Raw genomic sequence first — 21,288 nt, 5'->3', positions numbered from 1 at the left:
TGGCTATCAGTAGCATCCCTGATTGCCTTGACTATCTTTCTATCATCAGCCAACAATTGTACACCTCCTGTTAGATCATTTATAATGTTATTAATGTATAGATTGAATAACAATGGTTCAAGGATTGAAACCTGGGATACACCACTAGTCCCCTTAAACTTGGCAAATTTACGAGAGTGATCTGAAAAGTTCTTGGCCTCGACCATAGATAGCAACACTATCGACAAGATTTTTTTTTTTTCTAAGTTGGTACATCTGTCATAAGCATCCATTTGAAATTGCAAGTCATTCTATCAAGTAGTTTGTTTTATACAGCTGTCTGAAGCAAAAGTGTTGTCTGTATCCTTGAAATGGAAAAAATTGAGTATTGTGCAATTTGTAAAAGAAGGTTTAACATCAAAAGAAATTCATTTGAAGTTCATAAAAGTTTATGGGCGCTCTTCTCCTTCATTTTCGACAATTAAGAAATGGACTTCCGAGTTTAAACATGGCCGTACCAGCCTTGAAGATGATCCACGTGAAGGATGGCCAAAAAGTGTAACAACACCAGAAATCTGGTCTATTGCTAAAATTGATAATAGAGAAAAGAAGAGAATACAATTTAGAAACATATATTACATTTATTGACTTTGAAAATGCATTTGATAAAGTTAAAAATAAGAATCTTAATTAACATATTAAAAGAATGACAAACAAATACCAAATAATATTCTAAAATCATATTATAAGTATATATGACAATAATCAAATACAAATAAGATTAAATTATGACCTATCATATCCAAGAGAGAGATAAACCAAGGAGTCTGGCAGGGATATCCCCTTTCAGCAACTCTTTTAATATTTATTTAAATGAAACAATAAGAAAATGGCATAAAAATTTCCATCAAGCTATTAAACTTTCTCCTACTGTGAATTTAGACACTCTCCTTTTTACTGATGATCACACAATAATTACAAATTCTGAAGATAACTTACAGTAAGATATTTTAAATTTAAATGAAATAGCCAAAGATTATGGAATGATAATATCAACAGAAAAATCAAAAACGATGGCCTTTAAAGGATAAGATCCAATAAGGATTAAATTAGTGATAGATAACAAGATTTTAGAACAGGTGAATTCGTTTAACTACCTGGGATGTATGATTGCATATGAAAATTAAAAAGATTTAAACCTAAAAATTGCAAATTATTTAAAAATACCAGGAGTAATTAACTCTATATTTAAACCTAACCTAGTTCAAAAACAAACCAGATTAAAAGTATACAATACATTATCCCTGCCAGTCCTATTGCATGGAAGTGAAATTGGACAATAATTTCGATCAGAAAATAAATGAAATTATGAAAGAATTAAACCAGGAATCAGTAATAGAAAAAATAAAAATATATAAACATAAATGAATGGAACACGTTGAAAGAATGAAAATAGAAAAATTACTAAAACAAATTTAAAATTACAAACTGTTAGGAAAAAGCAAACCAGACATCCTCTAAAGAGATTCAACGATGACTTCTCAGGCCGGAATGGGCCACTTTAGGCCTAAATTTTTGAAAGGCGTCTTGATGATGATGATTTTTATTTATTTGTTTTAGATTAAGATGGTTATGGTAGGAAGTGATCTCTTCCTTCTAAAATGTCCCATTTCTTTTCTTCTTCTTTAAGAAGGGGAAAGAAATGGATGGCAATTGCTTCAATACTAGCAGGTTTTGTAATCTTAAAAAAAAAAAAAATTATTATGTATGTATTTATTATTATTCCTTTTATTTTATTTTTTTGTAAAGGTAATTCACATTCTGCCACTTGTTTCATGGTTGTCTCAGGGAATGAGTTTGCGAACAAGTGATTCTATGAAAATTCAGACATTTTTGGAATATACTTATTCTCTTTCAGACAAACTAAATGTTATTAACGTTGAAAGTTTTTTTCACTTGGTTATACTGTAAATTAAAGATGCCAAGAAATTCTATTCTTGGTTTCATTCTTTATCCAAGAGTTAGCAAACAAAGTTTGTGCATGAAGTAACTTCACGACTGGGCTACTTGTATATAGAGGCTGATGACTTCACATCAGTTGCCCTAGTATCCCATTTCTGGGTCTGGCTCCCACTGATAAGACCTCAATAAAAGACAAAACTGGTCTGGGTAGTGGCCTTTCCCATAATGCATAGCATTATAATATGTCTGTAAGGATATGTGCATTGCATTATGTGATACTAAAGCAATAGATGTGAAGTCATCAATCTCTATATACAAGTAGCCTGGTGATGAAGTTACTTCATGCACAAACTTTGTTTACACTTGGATAAAGGATGAAACCTAGAATATAATTTCTTGGCATCTTTAATTTATTATTGTTATTAAGAAATGTCTGTTACTAGTAAAGTTATATTCTATTAATATAGAATGTTGAATTCTGTTAATATAGAATAGAATTAATGTGATCATCAAACATTATCAAATTCCTGACATGTACCCTCAAGGGGATGTGCAGGATATGATAGTACTGCATGAAAAATTTACATCATTACTAACTTCCTATCTACAATTTTCCTCCAAATCAGTCTGTTACTTGTGAAGACTCCAACATTATCAGATCTTATATTTCTATCGTCTAAGGCACCGTATCAATCCACCTATATCTTGTTTTCCTCTGGGTCGTTTTTCTGCCAACCTGGCAGAGAACACTTGTTTTGCTAATCTTTCCTCGCCCATTCTGTTTAAGTGACCATACCATCTGAGATTAGCTCTGCTAACGCGTTCCTAGATGCTGACAATGTCAAGTTCTTTCCTAATATTCTCATTTTTAATATGGTATTGCCATTGATGATATCTGTTCGCACCTCTAATCTTTCTCAGGACTCTCATATCTGCGGTTTCTAGTCCTTGGTCAAGTGTTTTACTTCTGACCCAGCTCTCAGATCCATAAGTTAAAACTGGTTTGAACACTGTCTTGTATACAGCTAATTTAGTGTTCCGACTAATTTCTCTCTTATTCCATATGAATTTATTCAATTGACTTCCTACCATACCAGCTTTGTTGATTCTGTTGTCTATTTCCATATTTAATTTACCATCTAAATTAATAGAATTAATATAGGTGTTGCATACCCATACATGAAACAGAATTTTGTAGGATTTTTTCTCATTGTATAAGAGTTTGATTTTTATGCTTGTTTATTATGCTTCTTACTCAAGACCTATAACTAAAAGATCCTAGGATTATTTATTTATAATTATTGGAGTTTCTGTATAACAAAGTTCTTTGAGATTATTTTTTTAATTGCATATGTGATTTTTGTGTAATCTTTATCTTTGATAATTTATAAGACAGAAGAAGAGGAGGAAGTGAATATTAGCACTAAGGAACTGGAAAAACAGTGCAGCGAAGATGATGATGATAACTATGATGATGATGACTATCCAGATGATGCATATCTTATGGTAACTCAGTTACAGTGGGAAGACGATGTTATTTGGAATGGGGACGATATCAAACATAAGGTAAAGATTTTTCTGCCATTTTATTGTATTACTCCTTAAATGTCTTATATGGTAATTGTATTTATGGAAAATTCAATTACCATACAAATTTTCACACAAATTATTCATGGAAGTGAATGGCATGTTCATGGTCTGTGTATGAAAAAGGCAGATTATAAATCTTTACTAGTTATAAATAATTGAGAACCTGAATTTGTTATTCCATTTTCTGTTCTTTTTTTAGGATATAGATAGAATAAACTGATATTCACAAATGCACAACAATTTTCTCATTTTGAACATCATTCAGTATCCACAAAAAAAGAACTTAATACCAAAGATGATCATCATTGCGAACATAGTACAGATAGTGGAGGATGTCACATTTTACAAACATGACAAATTGATAACCTAAACTGTTCGATAGCTTGCGTGAAGAATGACCTTTTGAAGAACTCCCATAGTGAAAGAAATGGTGTACAAAGTCCATGATTTAGTTATATCAAAAGACTTTATCATTAGGCACATGAACAGTGCCTAATGATGAAGTGAGTTGAATATAACAGTGTTATATTCAACTCACAAAAAAGAGTTAATCACACTGCTGTCTGTGCTGGTGATGCAAAACTGTCTCCATACCGGGTATTAATATTGTTGGATGCAGCTATGAAAAAATTGCAGGGCACAAAATATCCATTTTGATGATTTGACTGTTTTGAGACAGACTCAGATAATTCTCTGAACAAGATTTGTAACTGGTAATGAAACATGGATTCGTCAGTGTTAGCCAGAATCTTAACAGTAGTCAGAAGAATGAAAACAAAGTCAAGAAGACTATCTATTAATCATCTGGAAAGGTGATTGAAACAGTCATTTGGAAGGAAGATATTGTATTTGACAATGAAAGTAGTGAATTCATCACAGTAGATACTTGGAACACTTCTTGAAGCATTTATGCAGTATCATCCAAGAAAAATTGTGAGAGAAGTTTGTTTTCTTTCATCAGGACAACATGACATCTCATGATGATCTGGTGATGATGATGACGCTGTGAATGATTGCAGCTTTAAGTGTATCAAACACACCATTTTAATCTGATTTGGCTCCATCAGACCTCTATTCCTTCCTAAATTTGGGTTGGGGGGAGGATCACCTGGCTCTTACAACTTATTGCTTAGATAATGATATCATATCTGTTTTTTAAAGATACACCTCCTTGTCTGACATAGTCAGAGCTAAGAGTGTTAACTCTCTAAAAAGGAATAGTAATATAATGTTTAGAGATTTTCTACATACATACATACATCTTACTGATGCTCCTACTCAGATTAATATGTTAAAAAAAATTCTTAGAATTAAGTCACAGGTTGGAATTCTAAATTCAAAAAGTCTTCATGTTCTCTTGAAAACTTGTCATCTAACTAAATTATATGCCTCCCTATTTCATTAACAGCTGTAGTAGACTATAATGGCTGTCTTAGTTACAAACTTGCTAAACAATTATTCATGCTATGATGGACTTTTTTCAAGTCCATCTTCTTTATATAACATACAGTATAATAGAACACATTGGATTTTAAACACACAATTTCCACTTTGTCAAGTCTCCATAGTTCAGTTGGTAAAGAAGATGCCCTTTGGTCAAAAAAACCTGGGTTTGAATCCTTTCTAAGATGCAAGAAATCATTGTAATGGCTTTTAACCTGAAGGTGAGTTAATTGGTTTCATATAGAGCAGCAGAGTTCTCTTGGAAACTCAGATTTTTCATCTAGCAAAACAGACAAACCAGCAGGAAAATATGCAATCAACAGACATAATACATTGGGTTTCAGTAAGGAAATACCATGAGTGGGCATATTACTTACTATTATAATAACGGAATTAACTCACGTAAAATATTCTTTATGTGAATTTTCATAGAATTTTTGCCTGAGTATCACAGGCATCATCAGTACAAGTAAAAAGGCTAATTAAACAATAACTGCTATATTCACAAACCACCACCTAAGTACATAAAGTTAAATTTCCTAAATTTATTAAAAAAAAAAAATTATATATATATATATATATATATATATATTCATTTATATATACTGACTATAACTGAGACTAGAATAACAATAAATTTATTCAAAACGCAACATGTTTCATCGGGTTGTCTGACTTCTTCAGGCGTGCGAACATAGAAAACAAGTAAACACTATAAGAACCATCGTATCAGATAAGATACGATGTTTCTTATAGTTATATCTTATCTGATACGATGTTTCTTATAGTGTTTACTTGCTTTCTATGTTCCCACGCCTGAAGAAGTCAGACAATCCGATGAAACATGTTGCGTTTTGAATAAATTTATTGTTATTCTAGTCTCGGTTATAGTCAGTATATATAAATATGAACATATCCCAGTACCGAGTTAATACTACAAATTGCTATATATATATATATATATATATATATATATATATATATATATATATATATATATATGTATGTATGTATGTATACAATTATAAGTTCGGAAACAATTGCTGATTTATAGAGTACTATCTCCCACAAGGGGGAAAGACATAGACCATCGAATCAGTTTAGGTTAGGGGAGTGAAGTAACGTTTCACATGTTTCTTTGTAAAGCCTTTCCATTAGGAACCGACTTTAATGAATGATTTTTGTTTTGTTCCACTGAACTCTATGTCTAGTGTTGATGGCATGCTCTGCAAGTCCAGACTGTTCAGGTTCAAGGTACTGAATATACGACTTGTGTTCGTCTAACCTGATCTGAGCAGATTTTCCTGTTTGTCTGAAATATGATAACCCACAAGAGCAGGGAATCTGGTAGACACCTGGATAGCTGAGATGTGGGAGCTTGTCCTTTGGAGACGTGAGGCATGTAGAGATTTTTCTGATGTGTCGAAAGGCCACACAAATATTTAGTGGTTTTAACACTTTAGCTATGATAGAGTAGTTATACTACTCAGATAGAGTAGTTATCAATGTGTCTGGCCGCCTGCCGCCTGCTAACAGACAGCGAATGTTTTGTTCTGTCAAAAGGTCATAATTTTGCTATTGCTCTGAATAAGGTACCCATAATAGATTTTTTTCCATAGCATGGACAAAGATATTCGATCCTTACCATGAAAAACAAGTAACAGGACAAGAATTGAGTGTGCAAAAATTGTTTTTAATGCCAAGCCTCCTTCGGCCGAACTTATTGTACGCTGAACAAAAAGCACTGAAATCACTGAAGAATAACAAGAACCTAATTATTATTAAGAAAGCTGACAAAGGGAAGGCTGTAGTCATTCAAGACAGAAGAGAATAAGATAGAAAAATGTCACTGTTACTCCACGATGTTAAATCTTGTTAAAATTGTTAATTTATTATTAGGCATTTCATTCGGGATTTAACTCAGATGCTAAATTCCCCAAAAGAAATGCTTGCACATAGATGTAAGTGATTTTGTAAATAATGTAATAATACTTTCTTAATGAAATTTTGTACGTGTTGTACTGTAAACTGTCTTACAAATAACAGACAAGAATCATAAAAGCCTTCGTAAAGGTTACACTGGAACAAGAAAGTTAAGAGCAAAGTTAACATTAGTTTAATCGGCTTATAGACATCACCCCAGGCAGCCGTGATGCGAAATCTGAGGCACACCTTGCACGTGGTGACCCATTGTCTCCTACATGGACACCCATGTAGGAGACATATTGGAGAGAGATAGCACGGAGTGCAAAAGGCTTAGGTACTGTCAGCAATTGGTGACGTAGTAGCGAGAGCACCTACGAAGGATATAAAAGATTTGTCGGCAGGAGCTCGGGGCATTTTTCTTGATTCGTGCCTCTTTCCCCTTGGTTTCTGGTTCCGGTAGAAGTCGTTCGTGCAGACGGGAAGAACAGTGATCAACGATGCCCACGCAGTCAGGTAGTGGTCCAGTCCAGGCATAGCAGCGGCACAGCTAAACAGCCAGTGAAGACCGCAGCTTAATGCAGAACCACGCGCACCCATCCGTCAGAGTAGTATCACAATATTCGGCACTGGAGTGATTCGTGAACGTAATCACTAGTTGGCAAAATCAGAGGACAACAAGTAGCAGATCAAGGAAACTAGCTGAGAGGAGTCAGCAAAGATTGATCGAGAGGAAATTCCTTCTTAGTTCACTTGGTCGGTAACGTAAAACCTTTTATTTGTCCATTGAACTGTGAACAGAGCTAGGAAGAGTTAATGTGCTAATGTAATAAGTGGTAGGACTTGCTAATATACGACAGGACTCTAGTACTTTAACCTGTGGTAAATTGTTGTAATTCTAGAAGTATATTGTAACAGATATTGTCCTTGAATCATTTTCGGTGTGTTATAATCTAATCTTTGGATATTGAGTAGTTATTCACTTGCATAGCTGTGATAAGTGAAAGAGAATAGGACAGTTTGATTTGCTGATGTCTTTTAGTGTAACTCTTTGATTGTAATTAGATCTTGTTTGATAGATTGGTTGTTACCTGCAGGAACAAAATTTTTATGTTTAGAATAACTTTGATTACTATGTACAATACCTTAGAATGAATAAACATTCTTGTTTTCTTTACCTAAGTAAATTGCCTAATTTCTCAAACCAATGCACCGCTTGCTTAAATTAGAACCTGTATAAAAAAAAATATTCAAGTGCTGGGGGAACTGGTTAGGACTGCTAATTGAAGAAAGTAATTTAAGGTCTTGTTGATTACTAGATTCCAAGATCGTGTGACAGTCTGTGTGTTAACTCTCTGACAAGGAAATTTCTCTTGTATAGGAATTAAGATGGTGCAGCTTCAGAAAATAAATTTTTCTTAATTCTGAAAGGGAGTTAACTTCAGAATTGCAACCAAGGAAAATTGGCCCTACCCTAAGGCATTCTCTTTGTAGGATTTGCACACTTGATCTATTGGAATGATAGGCCATGAAGGAATAGGTTTTAGCTAAGATACAATACTAAGTAAAGGGATGAGAAATAATATCATAACAAGTGCATAACAAAATAGTAATTAAGATAATAAAACATAAAATAAATAAATATACGCTTAAGAGAAAGAAAAGATATAACAGCGACTATTCGAACTTATAGGCCTCTCACTTCAGATCCTACCGGTAGTCAAATAAAAAGACTTAATGCTCTTATAGATAATATATCGATATTGGATGAAGATAAAAAGAAAACACTAAAAACCTCCTTTGAGTGCCCACCGAGATTATTTGGTCTTCCAAAAGTACATAAGCCAGGAATTCCATTAAGACCTGTTGTAGACTGTATAGGTTGTCCAACTTACAAAATATCAAAATTTCTGCCAAATTTACTCACTTCTTCAACACTAGAAGAACCGCTACGTATATAAAAAAATTCTTTGGATTTCAGAAATAAAATTTTCGATGTACATCTAGGCATCTCTCGATTAGTGCACCTAATGCGTTCTTTAAAACAGGGGCATTAATCGAAAGCGCACTAATCAAATATAATAACCAATGGAAAAAAGTATAATTCGTTCCTAAAATTTCTTTTTTTTTACCCTTGATTTTTTTTATAAAAGAATTAGGGTATGTCTCATGGACTACATTAAAGGAAAACTATGAAGCTGAAAGACAGTAAAACATATTCAAAATATAAATCTATTATTCTGGCGGGCATTCTGTTTCTTTTTTTCATACAACTCCTCTTCTGCAAATTTTCCTGCTTCTCTCTTCATTAGGGCCAGTCTCTAAGCATTGCTACTTAAAAGTTTCGGTTGCACAAAAAATATTTTAAGTTTGTTTCTGTGAAATCTCTTTGGGCTTGTCAGTGATTAAATTTTCTTCATATTCTTCAGGATCTTCCCGCTGTGCATCTAAATTTAGCAGGTCGGAATCACTCAGTTTCTCAGAATGAGATATAATTAACTTACATTTATTTGAAAAACCTCTAAAATCATTTGCACAAAGTGGAAGAATGTGCTTTCAAATGGATTGTATATTGTTAGCAGTAATTTCGACTTTGCAACTTTATATCCAGGCTGAGATTTCTCTGATTTAGCCAGAAAAGTCTTGGAAGGCATTGGCTTCCAAAAAAAGGCCAGTTTTATCGACATTAAATATTTGTTTGTCACAATAGCCCTCTTCTTATACAATTTTCTTCAAATCTCTGGATAATTTGCGGCCACCTCTTTATCAGCACGTGCAACTTCGCCTGTGATTAGAACATTATGTAGACTATTTCTTAAATCGCCAAGCACTAACGTGGAATTCTTCTTTTCCATCATTGATAGCCCTTTCTTTCAAGGTTGCAAAGAAACTTTATGCTTTTGATTTAATAAGGTCAGTTCTTAGCAGGATCCGTTTTTGGTTACAATCTTCGATCCGTGTACAAAGAAGTCTCTCTAATTCAATCATTATAATACTTTGTATTCAGCAGCTTTGCTTAAAATTGTTCTTATAGTTGATTCACCCATTTTTGTGTTCTTGTCTTATCTTTTCCCTGGACTCGCCTTGTTCACTTTCTTTATTATTATCAAGTTTTTCTTTCAACGAGATTACTTTTCGAATCATTTTCACAGTTTCACTTTTTTGCTCACTATTTCTTTTACTCATGATGAAAGATTGGGAAAATACTTTAAAATAAAAAAAAAAAAATGTAAGGAAAATAATTGCAAAGGAGGTACGAGATATGATCAGGAAAATGCTATGTAATTAGCAGACGACATCAATTTTGACGGTAAAAATTTGGAACATAGTACATAACGTACATGGGAGTAGTGTAGTATGCCATTAAAAATAATTTTGTAAAATGTTTTAAATCAATAACTAAATATTTCATTCTGGTGAGTGATTTTTTAAAATAGTTAGCCATAAAAAATGTATAGATAGAAAATTTTTAAAATCTGTAACATTTATTTTTAAGATGTATTTAGGCGCACTAATTGAATTTTAGAGGCGCACTAATCGAATTTGGGTATTGAAAAAAAATGACGCATTAATCAAAAACGCTCTAATCGGGGGCACATTAATCGAGGGATTACTGTATATTTATATGTTTAATTAATATATTTACAGACATTTAATTCTGTAGTCCAGGTTATTCCTGCTATTGTAAAATTAAGCTCTTGGATTTATTCATATTTGAGGGCCAGCAAATCTTTTTTTATTATACTAATTTAATAAAACCAAGAAAATGTTTTGCCCTCTTAAATATTGAAATTAGCTCTATCAGTAATGCTTTATCATCTGTCTTGTCTGCATAATTTCTTTAGCATTATTCTCTAATTTTCATCTGAATCTTACAAATGTGTTATAATATCAGTTACAACAATCCCAAATGGAAATTTGAGTTCCTTGTCATCTCTTCTAGGATGAGTACTTCTAATGTTACCAGCAACTGTTCATTCTAAGAGTGCTACCAGAATTTGCTTTGATAGCACCAAAATTCTGTTCACAGCTGAACTATCTCCTCCTAATCTTTTGTTTTCAGAACTCAGTGCTTAAGTCTTTGAATAATAATAACAGTTTGAGCAGATAAGGGCCAGATTGTGATTATACAAGATAAAATTTTACAGTATTAAGCTCTACAGTATTACAGGAAGATTTCCTTAATGCTCCATGATCATTCTACTTATTGGTCCCTCTCTTTTGATCCCACTACCAGCCATCCAGATTAATAAGCTTAATAGTCTCATCGATAATGTCTCTGGTTGGGATGATGATATTTTTAATAAAAATTGTAAGCCATTTTGTGCATTCCCCCCCCCCCCCCCCCCCAACTTCCCAAGATCCACAAATTCAGTGCTCCAATTTTGTTATTTTCCTGACATCTATAGAGTCACAAGACTTCTTGTGGGAAGTCAGCACTGGTCAGCATAAAGATCATACCACTCCTCAAAATCATCTGTAGTATGCATGTTCACTACCCTCTCAGTCAATGCATTTCATGATCTTACCACTCTCCAGGCAAAAAACCTACGTCTTACCCTTTTATTTACCACCTCCTTTTGCAACTTCCATGGATGGCTCCCTTGTTTTACCATATGAAAAACTCCTCAGTGTTAATACAATAATAATCCTTCAACAGCTTAAATGTTTCAGTTATATCCCCTGCCCCTTTATCTTCTATCCATTCAAACATTGCAGTCTGCATCTCATCAGTCTTTCCTCTTAATCAAAATTGTACAGTCCTGATATTATTTTTGTCATCCATCTCTGTACTCTCTCCAAGATTACTTCATCCCCTTCAAATCCCAGTGAACAGATCTGAGCACAGAAATCCAGATGTGGTCTGATCAAAGCTTTACACAATTGGACCAGCACACTTTTATCTCTCATGGTCAGTGTTCTCCTTAACATTGCCACATTTCTCTGTCTTCACAACCTTTGCAATATATCCTCAGAACTTCAAATCTATATTCACAATCACCCCAAGATCCCTTGCTGCTGCTACTTTTTCCAGTAACTCTACCTAGTGAGTGTGAAGCATTCCACCCGTGAATCCGAAAGTTTAAAATATTACATTTAGTTACATTAAATTGACATCCTCCATTCATTTGCCCACCTTTCTAGCTTATTAAAATCCTCTTGAAGTGCCAAAACATCAGCACTATTACTAATAACCCTCCCGAGCTTCACATCATCTGCAAACAACTGAACATCTCTCTCTCTCTCTCTCTCTCTCTGTAGTTCTGTTACAATATGATTGACATAAAGATTGAACAGCAATAGTCCTAGGACTGAACCCTCTGAAATTTTATTTGTAACCTTCCTACTCCCTGATACTGCTTCCCCATATACAACTCTGTTATCTATCAGAGAGCCAATCACCAATCCAATCGACTAATCTGATATCCAAACCCATATGCTGCAACTTAAAAATTAACTTGTCATGTGGCATCCTATTAATGCTTTGAAAAAATCCAAAAAAATAATGACAGTGTATGCTGTACTTTCATCCACTGCTCTTGTTACTCCATTGTAAAAGGTAACCAGATTGCCAAAACAAGAGTGCCCTTTAACAAATCCATGCTGGCCTGCATAAATAATATTCCCTTCATCTGTCCAATTCTGTATATGAGTGCTTACAATTTCTCCAAAATCTTAACATCTACAGAAGAAACACACACAGGCCTATAGTTTGATACCTCCATTCTGTTTCCTCCCTTATGCAATGGTAATATCTTACCTTCCTTCCACTGTCCACGAACCTGGCTCATTACAAGACTCATTAAACGGCCAAGTTAATGGCACATTCAGTTTCATAGCACATAACCTTAAAATGTGGTGAAATTCCATCTAATCCCCCTGCTTTATTGACATTTAGTGTACTCAGTATGCAGAATACTTCTAGGAATAAAGCCTGTAGTACCAGGATGAAACATTAATGAAGTGATCATTAAATAGTTTAACTACAACATTTTCTTTGGTCACCCGATTCTCCATCTCCACCTAGCAAGATAGTCTATCCACTATCATTTTTCCTGATGCTGCTGGGCACATAGTGAATAAACTCTTTGGGATTCTCCTTGAATTGCTGTGCTAGTCATTTCTCACATTGTAATTTTTCATTCCTTACAATACTAGTCACTTTTCCAGCCTGAGCCTTATATTTCTCATGCAACTGCTCTTTGCCCCCCCCCCCCCCCCGCGTGTGTGTGTGTGTGCCTTCCATAATCTCTTTTTCTTCTAAAATTACCCTTTTATTCCTTTTGTCATCCATTTGACTCCAAATTGCTTTATCTTCTTCACTCAAGGTATACAATCTGTCATTGCTGTGAACAATTTTTTTCCTAAGTATCTCCCATGAACTAACGGCCCCTCTCTTCCTTTGAATTCTTTCATCCATTGTACTGCTGCAAGTGGGTTTCTAAATCTATGATAGTTATCTGCCTTATAATTCCATTTAATTTCATTCTGTATTGATACCTCCACATGCCTGTTCATCCTCTAGGTCAGGACTGCATGGTCACTCTTACCAGTGGGGGAAGGGACAAATATGTCATCTTAATCACAATCAGATCCTTTGATGCTTTGACCAAATCCAAGGATTTTGATCCTCTTGTTCTCTCCACCACATGCTGCCTAAGACAGTTGTCCCTCAAGAAATCCAAAAATTCAGTTCCCTTATCACATGCTGTTTTCTCTGCTCAGTTTGTATCACTATAGTTTGCCCCATAATGATCACTTACTTTGCACTTGCCAAACTAATTTACCTAAACATTTCCTTCTCATCATGATCTATATTCCCTGGTCTGTAGCAACATCCCACTAAATAACTTGTCTTATAAATATCTATCTCACACCATATACTCTCAAAGTCATTAGTGTTATTTCCATTGAGATTCTCCATCCTGAGAGCACACAGTTCATCTCTTATCATAAGTAACACTCCACCACCATGTTTACCTTCCCTATCCTGCTGAAATATTCTATACCCTTTGATTTCTATTTCTGTTAAAATATCCTCCTTAGTTAACCAAATTTCACTGATACGACAACCATTGGAGAGACCGAGTCAATCAATGCAACAAACTCATTCCCTTTATTCCTAATGCTCCTAGCATATGTATACAGAAAAACCAGTGTGTTACCAGTATTGGTATAGCCATTATTACTCCCCTCATATCCCACCTGACTCTATAATACCGTATTTACTTGAATATAACTTGCGCATTTTCCCCCAGAATTAAAGTTAAAAAATTCGTGGCTCATGATATGTGTGAGGTTTTTTGGAAACTAAAGTTTTTCAGATAACAATTAAATTGACGTTTATAAATAAATTCTCAGTATTCATTATTATAATAGCTCACATTATTTATAAAACGAATGTGTTTCAATTTTAATTATCAACTTTATTTATGCAATTGGCAGCTCACTTTCATCACATGACATATTTGAATCTTTTGTGATAATGCGTCTGTAATTAAATTAAAGCAAACAGTTTCATTATTGCTTGTCCTTTTATCATTTCGGAATCACAAGATCTATGTGATTTAAAAATACTGAAAATGGTATGATTTAGCAAGAATGAAAACCCCCAGTTTATCTGTGGTTTTTCATCCCGCAAGCAGGCAAACCGGCCCAGTGAACACACACGGATTACAGTCAGGAATACTGACCCAGCCATAGGTCTGATTCATCTGACCTATGGCTAGGTCAGTATTCCTGACCAGAGCCCGGATAAAATTTGGGGGGACTGAGATGGTGCCATACCTCCCCGTAAAGGGGACTCACGGCGTGTATCATCATACGATTATTGTTATTACCAAGAATTTACTATTTGCTATCACTACTTTCGGTCTTGCATATGATTGGTGCAGTATTAACAAAAGATCAACAACAAAGGCAAGCCAACGATTGTCAAGTTGAAGTGCTGATTCTCTTCAACCAAATTCCAAAATATTTGAAACTGCCATAACAACATTCACTATCTATTTGTTAAAGTTTTAAACTTTTTTTTCATGTGTGTAAGTGTGGGAAATATGCAAAACTTTTTAATTTCTTTTTTCGTTAAGTAAATTTGAGGGTACGAGATATATGCAAGTGTGAGTTATATTCGAGTAACTACGGTATAGTGTACACCCCTCATTTCTCAAGCCACTGTTCCCACATAAGGCTATTCCTGCAACATTCTGCCTGTTCAATTCTAGTGTCCGTGTCCCAACACCCTCACTTGTCCAGAATACAGTACTCTCTGAATGTGTCCCTCTACATTCAAATGCAGAAGGATGCAGGCATGTATGCATCTCTTGCATATAGCTCTCTTCTATACTCAAATGTACTTATGCACCCACATATTCTGGATCTCATTTCCTGCACATTTTCACTGTCATCTCATTTTTTATCACTGCTCTTCTCCTCCATTTCTGCTGCACCATGTCTAACATCAACCTCAAATCTCATACTTCATGATTCATGCTCTCCTTCACACTTTCATCCCCTTCACCTGCCATTGTCACACTATCTATCATTCTGCCAGGCAAGCACTCATTTGGCTCTACTCTGCACATCCCAAATGATCAAATCTTCATACATGATACTCCAAACAGATTTTCATCCTTCTCTCACCAACATCCCCGCCTCTTACTGTTTCCAATTTCTCTCTCCTTTCTCTCCCACCCTCCCTCTCATCTTTCTATCCCTTGCTTCGACCCTCTCTTGTTTTTCTGCAGTTTCCTTTCTCTCCCACTGTCTCTCCTATTCTCTTGTCAATTAAGTCAAATTAAGTCAATTAGATTTTCATAGGCACTTGCACTGAAGCCTGCTGGCATAGCTGTCACTGTAAATGGATTCAGAACCCAGGAATTGTCCTCACTGGATTTTGGAAAATATTGCAAAAGGGTTGATTGCAAATCATGCAAGTGTTCTAAAATTACGTTAGATACTTCTTCATTTACTTTAGAATTTATTTCAGTCAAAAATTCATGCAAGGTGGGAAAACAATCAAAATTATTCTGTTCAACTGTAGAAATCCAGAATTGCAACTTCCTATCAAAAGATGCAATTTTATCTCTTGTATTAAAAATTGTAATATTCTTTCCTTTTAATGATTAGTTAATTTCATTGCACTTTGTAAAAATATCTGCCAGATACGCAAGACTCATCAACCATGAAGAATTTCTTAATAATTCAATAAAATTTTGTCCTAAATTATGTGACATGAAGAAGACCATTAACTCACTTTGAAGTTCAAAAAGCCTCAATAATGCTTTTCCTCTGGATAGCCATATCACTTCAGTATGTAATAAAAGTGCGTTATGTGCACTACCCATTTCATTGCACAAAATTTTAAATAATCTGGATTGAAGTGGTTGAGATTTTACATCGTTGATCATTTTTACGGCTTCATCCAAAATAGTTTTTAAATGTGTAGGAATTCGTTTTGTTACTAGTGCTTGTCTATGCAAAACACGATGACTTTTGGTGGCTCTTGTAGCTATTTACAGGATATGTGTTATACTACATCTTTCCTACCATTGCATGAGCACTATCTGTACAAATATCAATACACTTCTCTCAATTGATTTCCTGTTTTGTAATATAATTATTAATACAGTTGAATATATCTTCTCTGGTAGTTTTTTCTTGTAGATATTCACACATGAGTAAATCTTCTTCAATACTTTTATCAAATATGTAATGAACAAACACTAGTAATACAGCGAGTCCTGCGACATCTGTAAATTCATCCATTTGCAATGAATATTCCCTGCAAATCTAAGTCGATGAATTAGCTCTTTTCTATGTCAGCAGAAAGATCTTTGATGTGGCATGAAACAGTATCATTTGATAATTGTACTGCATCTATTTTTTTAGCAACCTGCTCGTTTAACATGCATGATACAACGGTGGTGTAGCTAGAGCTTTTGCTGCCCCTCTCAGTACATACCAAAAATACTACAAAAAGTCAAAACGATGTATAATGAAATAAATTAAAGCACTATGTTTATTTTTGAAGTAAAACTTTAATTTCAACATTCTAAGATGTTATATTTTTTGCTTTTCTGTTAGCAAAATCATTGATGACATTGGTGAAGTCTATTTCATAATAATGTAAGTAATTCTTAATTAATTTCATTAAGAAAAACTCCTCTTACAACTAGCAAAACTTACAGCAATCCTGAGGAAAATTCGTAGTAGTATTACAATATTTGGAACTGAGTTCTCGAGACTATTTTAGAATTAACTGTAAAAGTTCAAAAAGGTTCAAAGTACCGCCCAGGGTGGACCCCCCCCCCTCCGCACTCCCCTAGCTACACCACTGTGATACAATGCCTTTCACACAAGGCTTAATGAGCGTCTCACCAATTGTATGAGCTTCACCATGAAGTGCAATGTGGTAACTCACACGAAAAGACACTTATGTTGCATTTTCAGTTGTAGCAATTGTAGCCATTTGAAGTTTACATTTTTCTAGTGAGTCATGTCGTCTCTTAAAAAAAAAATGTATATCTTTTCCTTTGTAATCAGTGTGTTTCGTTTTGAAGTGACTACGAAGTTTAGCTGGAGCCAAAGAACTGTTTACTGGTATTTTATTACATAAAACACACATTGCATCAGGAGCATTTGTATTGCCAATACACGTAAATCCATAATTTAAATAACTTTCATAGTACTTCCGTTTTGGTCTGTTCTTAGGTGACTCTCGTTCTTTAATATTAGCTTTTGAAGAAACCACAGTTCGCAATTCCATATCTTCTCCAATTATATGAGTAGATGTATCAGCAGAAGTACTTGCTCCTCCTTGTGTTAAAGTTCCTGTCTTTAAACAAGAATCCATGGGTATTTTTTCAATAATATTCAAATTCTAATATTTGTCAGAGCTATAATAAAAACAAATAGAGTTGTGTTGTAAAGCTAACTTTAGTATGAAAAACAATAAAATTATAAATAAGAAATGTCTAATAATATAAAAGTAAATGAATAATGCAAAATAGTAAAAAAAGACTGCAATACACAAAAGTAAATATGAATTGTAACAATACTTGTAAGAAAAATACTAAACCGTATTGAATAATGTAAAAGCAATTGTAATAAGAATGATTTGATAAAATGTTCGGTAAAAAAAATTAAACAGTTCGAAATAAATCAGATATTAATTATAAAATTAGTTAAAAGAGTAAGAAGAATTCTTTTTTTAAAAGCCGCCTCGCCTACTCCTATATACTGGAATAAAAAGGCATTAGCTGATTTTTTTTTTCGAGGGCCCGGTCCCAACAAATTTACTCGTAAATACCTTTCCAAAATTTTTTAAAGTTCATACATTAACATAAGTATTAATTAATTATACTTATGTTAATGTATGAAAGTATAATTAATTATGGCATAATCATAAAGAGTATTAGTACACTTATGTATACTGTGTGGCATGCTGACAAATATAAATTACATTTAAATTAGTTATCAATCACTGGACTAATGAAATCTTGTAGCATGTCATAGTTTCTTCAGGCAAACATCATTAAATTAATTTGGGCTGAATTTCATTGACATATCCCATTCTGATCACCAAATATATTTATAATATTATTATAAGTACTTACAAGTGAATGCAGACTTTTTTTACAGTGTGCTGGTAATTTTCCTCTCCTTTTGTACATCCTGGAGATCTTTGTTGGCTTGAGGTGGATGACTCACTATCTGTTCCATCATAAACACCTTCAATAAGAGATTTCTTAATACTAAAATTGAACAAAGTGCCTTGTCTCTTATTCATATTAGATTTTAACTCTGTCTTCCTATTACTTTTAAAAAAATCACGGCACTCCGGTTTCTGAACAATCACTTACACGCTGCAATACGAACTTGCGAAGAAAGTATTCAGTAGTAATAGATTTGAAAACCGGATACAGACTACCTTGATCTTCAATTTCAGTGGAAAAATTTTCTTTATACTTCCTTGCTGATTGGTCACTGACATTTGCAATGCAAATGTTATTTCGTTCAGTTTTGAGAACACGCCCACCGCCCATTGTTGTAATCGGCTTGCAGGCAATTTTTATGATCGGTCATAAACGATGGTATTCTCTTTCCTGATTGTTGATAGATTTCAATGAAAATTAATGATAATTCAAGAATATTTCCATGTTTAAAAATATGCTGCTTGGTCACTGACATTTGACAGATGTCATTTCCTTCAGTTTTGAGAACAGAGGATATGACACCAATTGTTGTAATGGGCTTGCAGGTAATTTTTATGACCTGTCATAAACAGCGGTATTCCCTTTCCCAAATGTTGAAAGGTTTCGATGTGTGAAAATTAACGATACACAGATGTTATTAGGTGTTCTGGGTCTGAGCTTTCTGAATATTCACGAATATTATTCTCCTCAGAATATTTTTACTATAAAATATTTATTCATGAAAAATGCTTAGAAAACAAAAATGACAAATTCCAGAACTTCTCGCAAAACACCTATTCACCTTCCACGGAACACAGTTTGAGAAACCCTACTTTAGGTAGCCAGATTTCTGCTCGACTGGTGCCACCATGATTGCTTCAAGACCTCGAAATTGCTGTCACAGAAGAGTGGGGAAATATCCCACAAGAACTGCTTGATCCTCTTATCCGGTCCATGCAATCAAGATGTACTGCTGTTTCGGCTGTTAATGGAGACCATACACCCTATTAAAAATTAACAAAAGCATTTTTGCCTATTCTTGTTGTTATTGTTGTTAAAATTATTTCATGCTAAAATGTATAATTTGTTAAATTTGTAATAAATATCGATTATTTAAACAATATCTCATCAATTACACCCTATCCATAAGTAAGATTTATTCATGTATAAAGTACCCAATAGTTATAATTATTTGCAGAAATTTATAATTATCTGACAGAAACTAAAATATTCCCTAATTGTTTTGAGCAGTGTACTTAACGGAACACTTTGAATGATGTCCTCTCAACAATATTTCTCCCAGATGTGTGTGCTTTGGTACAGGCTTATTGACAACATTTTTGTAGTTGGAATGGTCTTCTCCTGATTAGAATATTTTATAATAAAGTAAATGAAATTCATTCCAGAATTCAATTTTAGAAAAAGAAGAAAACAACCAATTAGCCTTTTTTTGAATCTACTGAAGAATTAGTATTCTTCATCAGAGTTTTATAGGATAGATGCAGGGGAAATGTTTCAGCATTTGGCTAGAGGGAACAGAACAAGGGGTCATCCCTGGAAGTTGAATAAAGGTGTGGTCAGTGGGGGGGGAGTATGAGAACTAGATTTTTTGATTGGAGAGTGGTGAATGAGTGGAATGGGTTGCCACAGTCAGTTGTCTGTTAATAGGTTCAAGGAGAGATATGATAGATTTTTTCAATAGATTGGGTCTCCCACAGTGAGTGTTCGAACTCCATAGAGGTACCCGTATAATAATAATCATAAAGCATGCAGTTACAGCTGCAGCCTTATGACATGGTGCATTGTCCATTGTCTTGCTGAAAGAGAAATGGTCAGTTTCAAAGAAACTCCACGAAGTAGGAAGCATTGCATTGCATTGTCCAGAATGTTCAGATACCTCTCAAAATTCAGTGTTCATGGCACTACAAACAGAGGTCCAAGGCCAAACCAGGAAAAACAGGAACATACTGTTAAACTGTCACCTCTGAATTTCATAGTTGGAACTACCTACTGATAAGAGATGTTCACCGAGTATCTCCCACACCCATCCATCTACTTGGTGGGGGGGGGGGGGGGCTGATATGTTTTTTTTTTCTTTTTTTTTATGGTGCAAAGACATCAAAGGTCATGTCTTTGCACCATAGGCAGGTTACAGCAGTAGTACATATGGTAAATAGTTCGTAGGACAATCACAAATATCCATGCCCTTGGTAGGATTTGAACCTGCAGCCTCTTAGCTGGAGAGGAGATATGCTAACTACTCAGCCAACCATGCTGACACTCAGTAGAGGATGTAGTGTAGCGGGGATTCATTGCTCCATGATACAACTTTCCAAGCTTTCACATCCCATTGTACATGCTCTTTGCACCACTGAGGTGACACTGTATGAATCAGAGGTCCTATAGTATGAAACATCCTACGGTCACATTCGATGAGTGTGGTGGGTCGCTCACTACAGGTAGCATTTACAGTTGACTCCCTGCACTTCCATCTCAGTATGGCATCACTGATTGTTGACTTGGGATGACCCAATTTGCCAAACAGATAGGTATACAACATAGCATCCTATCACAACAGCTCTTTCAAGCTCCATCAGTTCCCTTCTCATAGCCATTTCACCTGGACACAGTTCCACTGACTTGTGAACATCATATTTCTCAACTTTATACCCTCTACAAACACGTGTCTTGTTCC

The 21,288-nt window shown here is 34.5% G+C and overlaps 1 protein-coding gene across 1 annotated transcript in view; it reads left to right on the top strand.

Annotated features, from left to right (window-relative positions):
- LOC150107422 (transcription initiation factor TFIID subunit 1-like) overlaps positions 1-21,288 on the top strand; it is a 960,372-nt gene that overhangs the window by 171,312 nt on the left and 767,772 nt on the right. The window contains exon 8 of the mRNA XM_090391850.1: positions 3,334-3,507. Coding sequence (XP_090247976.1) covers positions 3,334-3,507 — 174 coding nt within the window. The remainder of the gene's footprint in view (positions 1-3,333; positions 3,508-21,288) is intronic.

The sequence above is a fragment of the Typopeltis vanoorti genome, chromosome 4 (assembly GCF_054136105.1).
Source record: "Typopeltis vanoorti isolate ZY-2024b chromosome 4, IOZ_Tvanoo_1.0, whole genome shotgun sequence".
Classification (NCBI taxonomy): domain Eukaryota; kingdom Metazoa; phylum Arthropoda; class Arachnida; order Uropygi; family Thelyphonidae; genus Typopeltis; species Typopeltis vanoorti.
The sequence above is the reverse complement of the archived record's forward strand: the minus strand, read 5'-3'. Positions and strand labels throughout refer to the sequence as shown.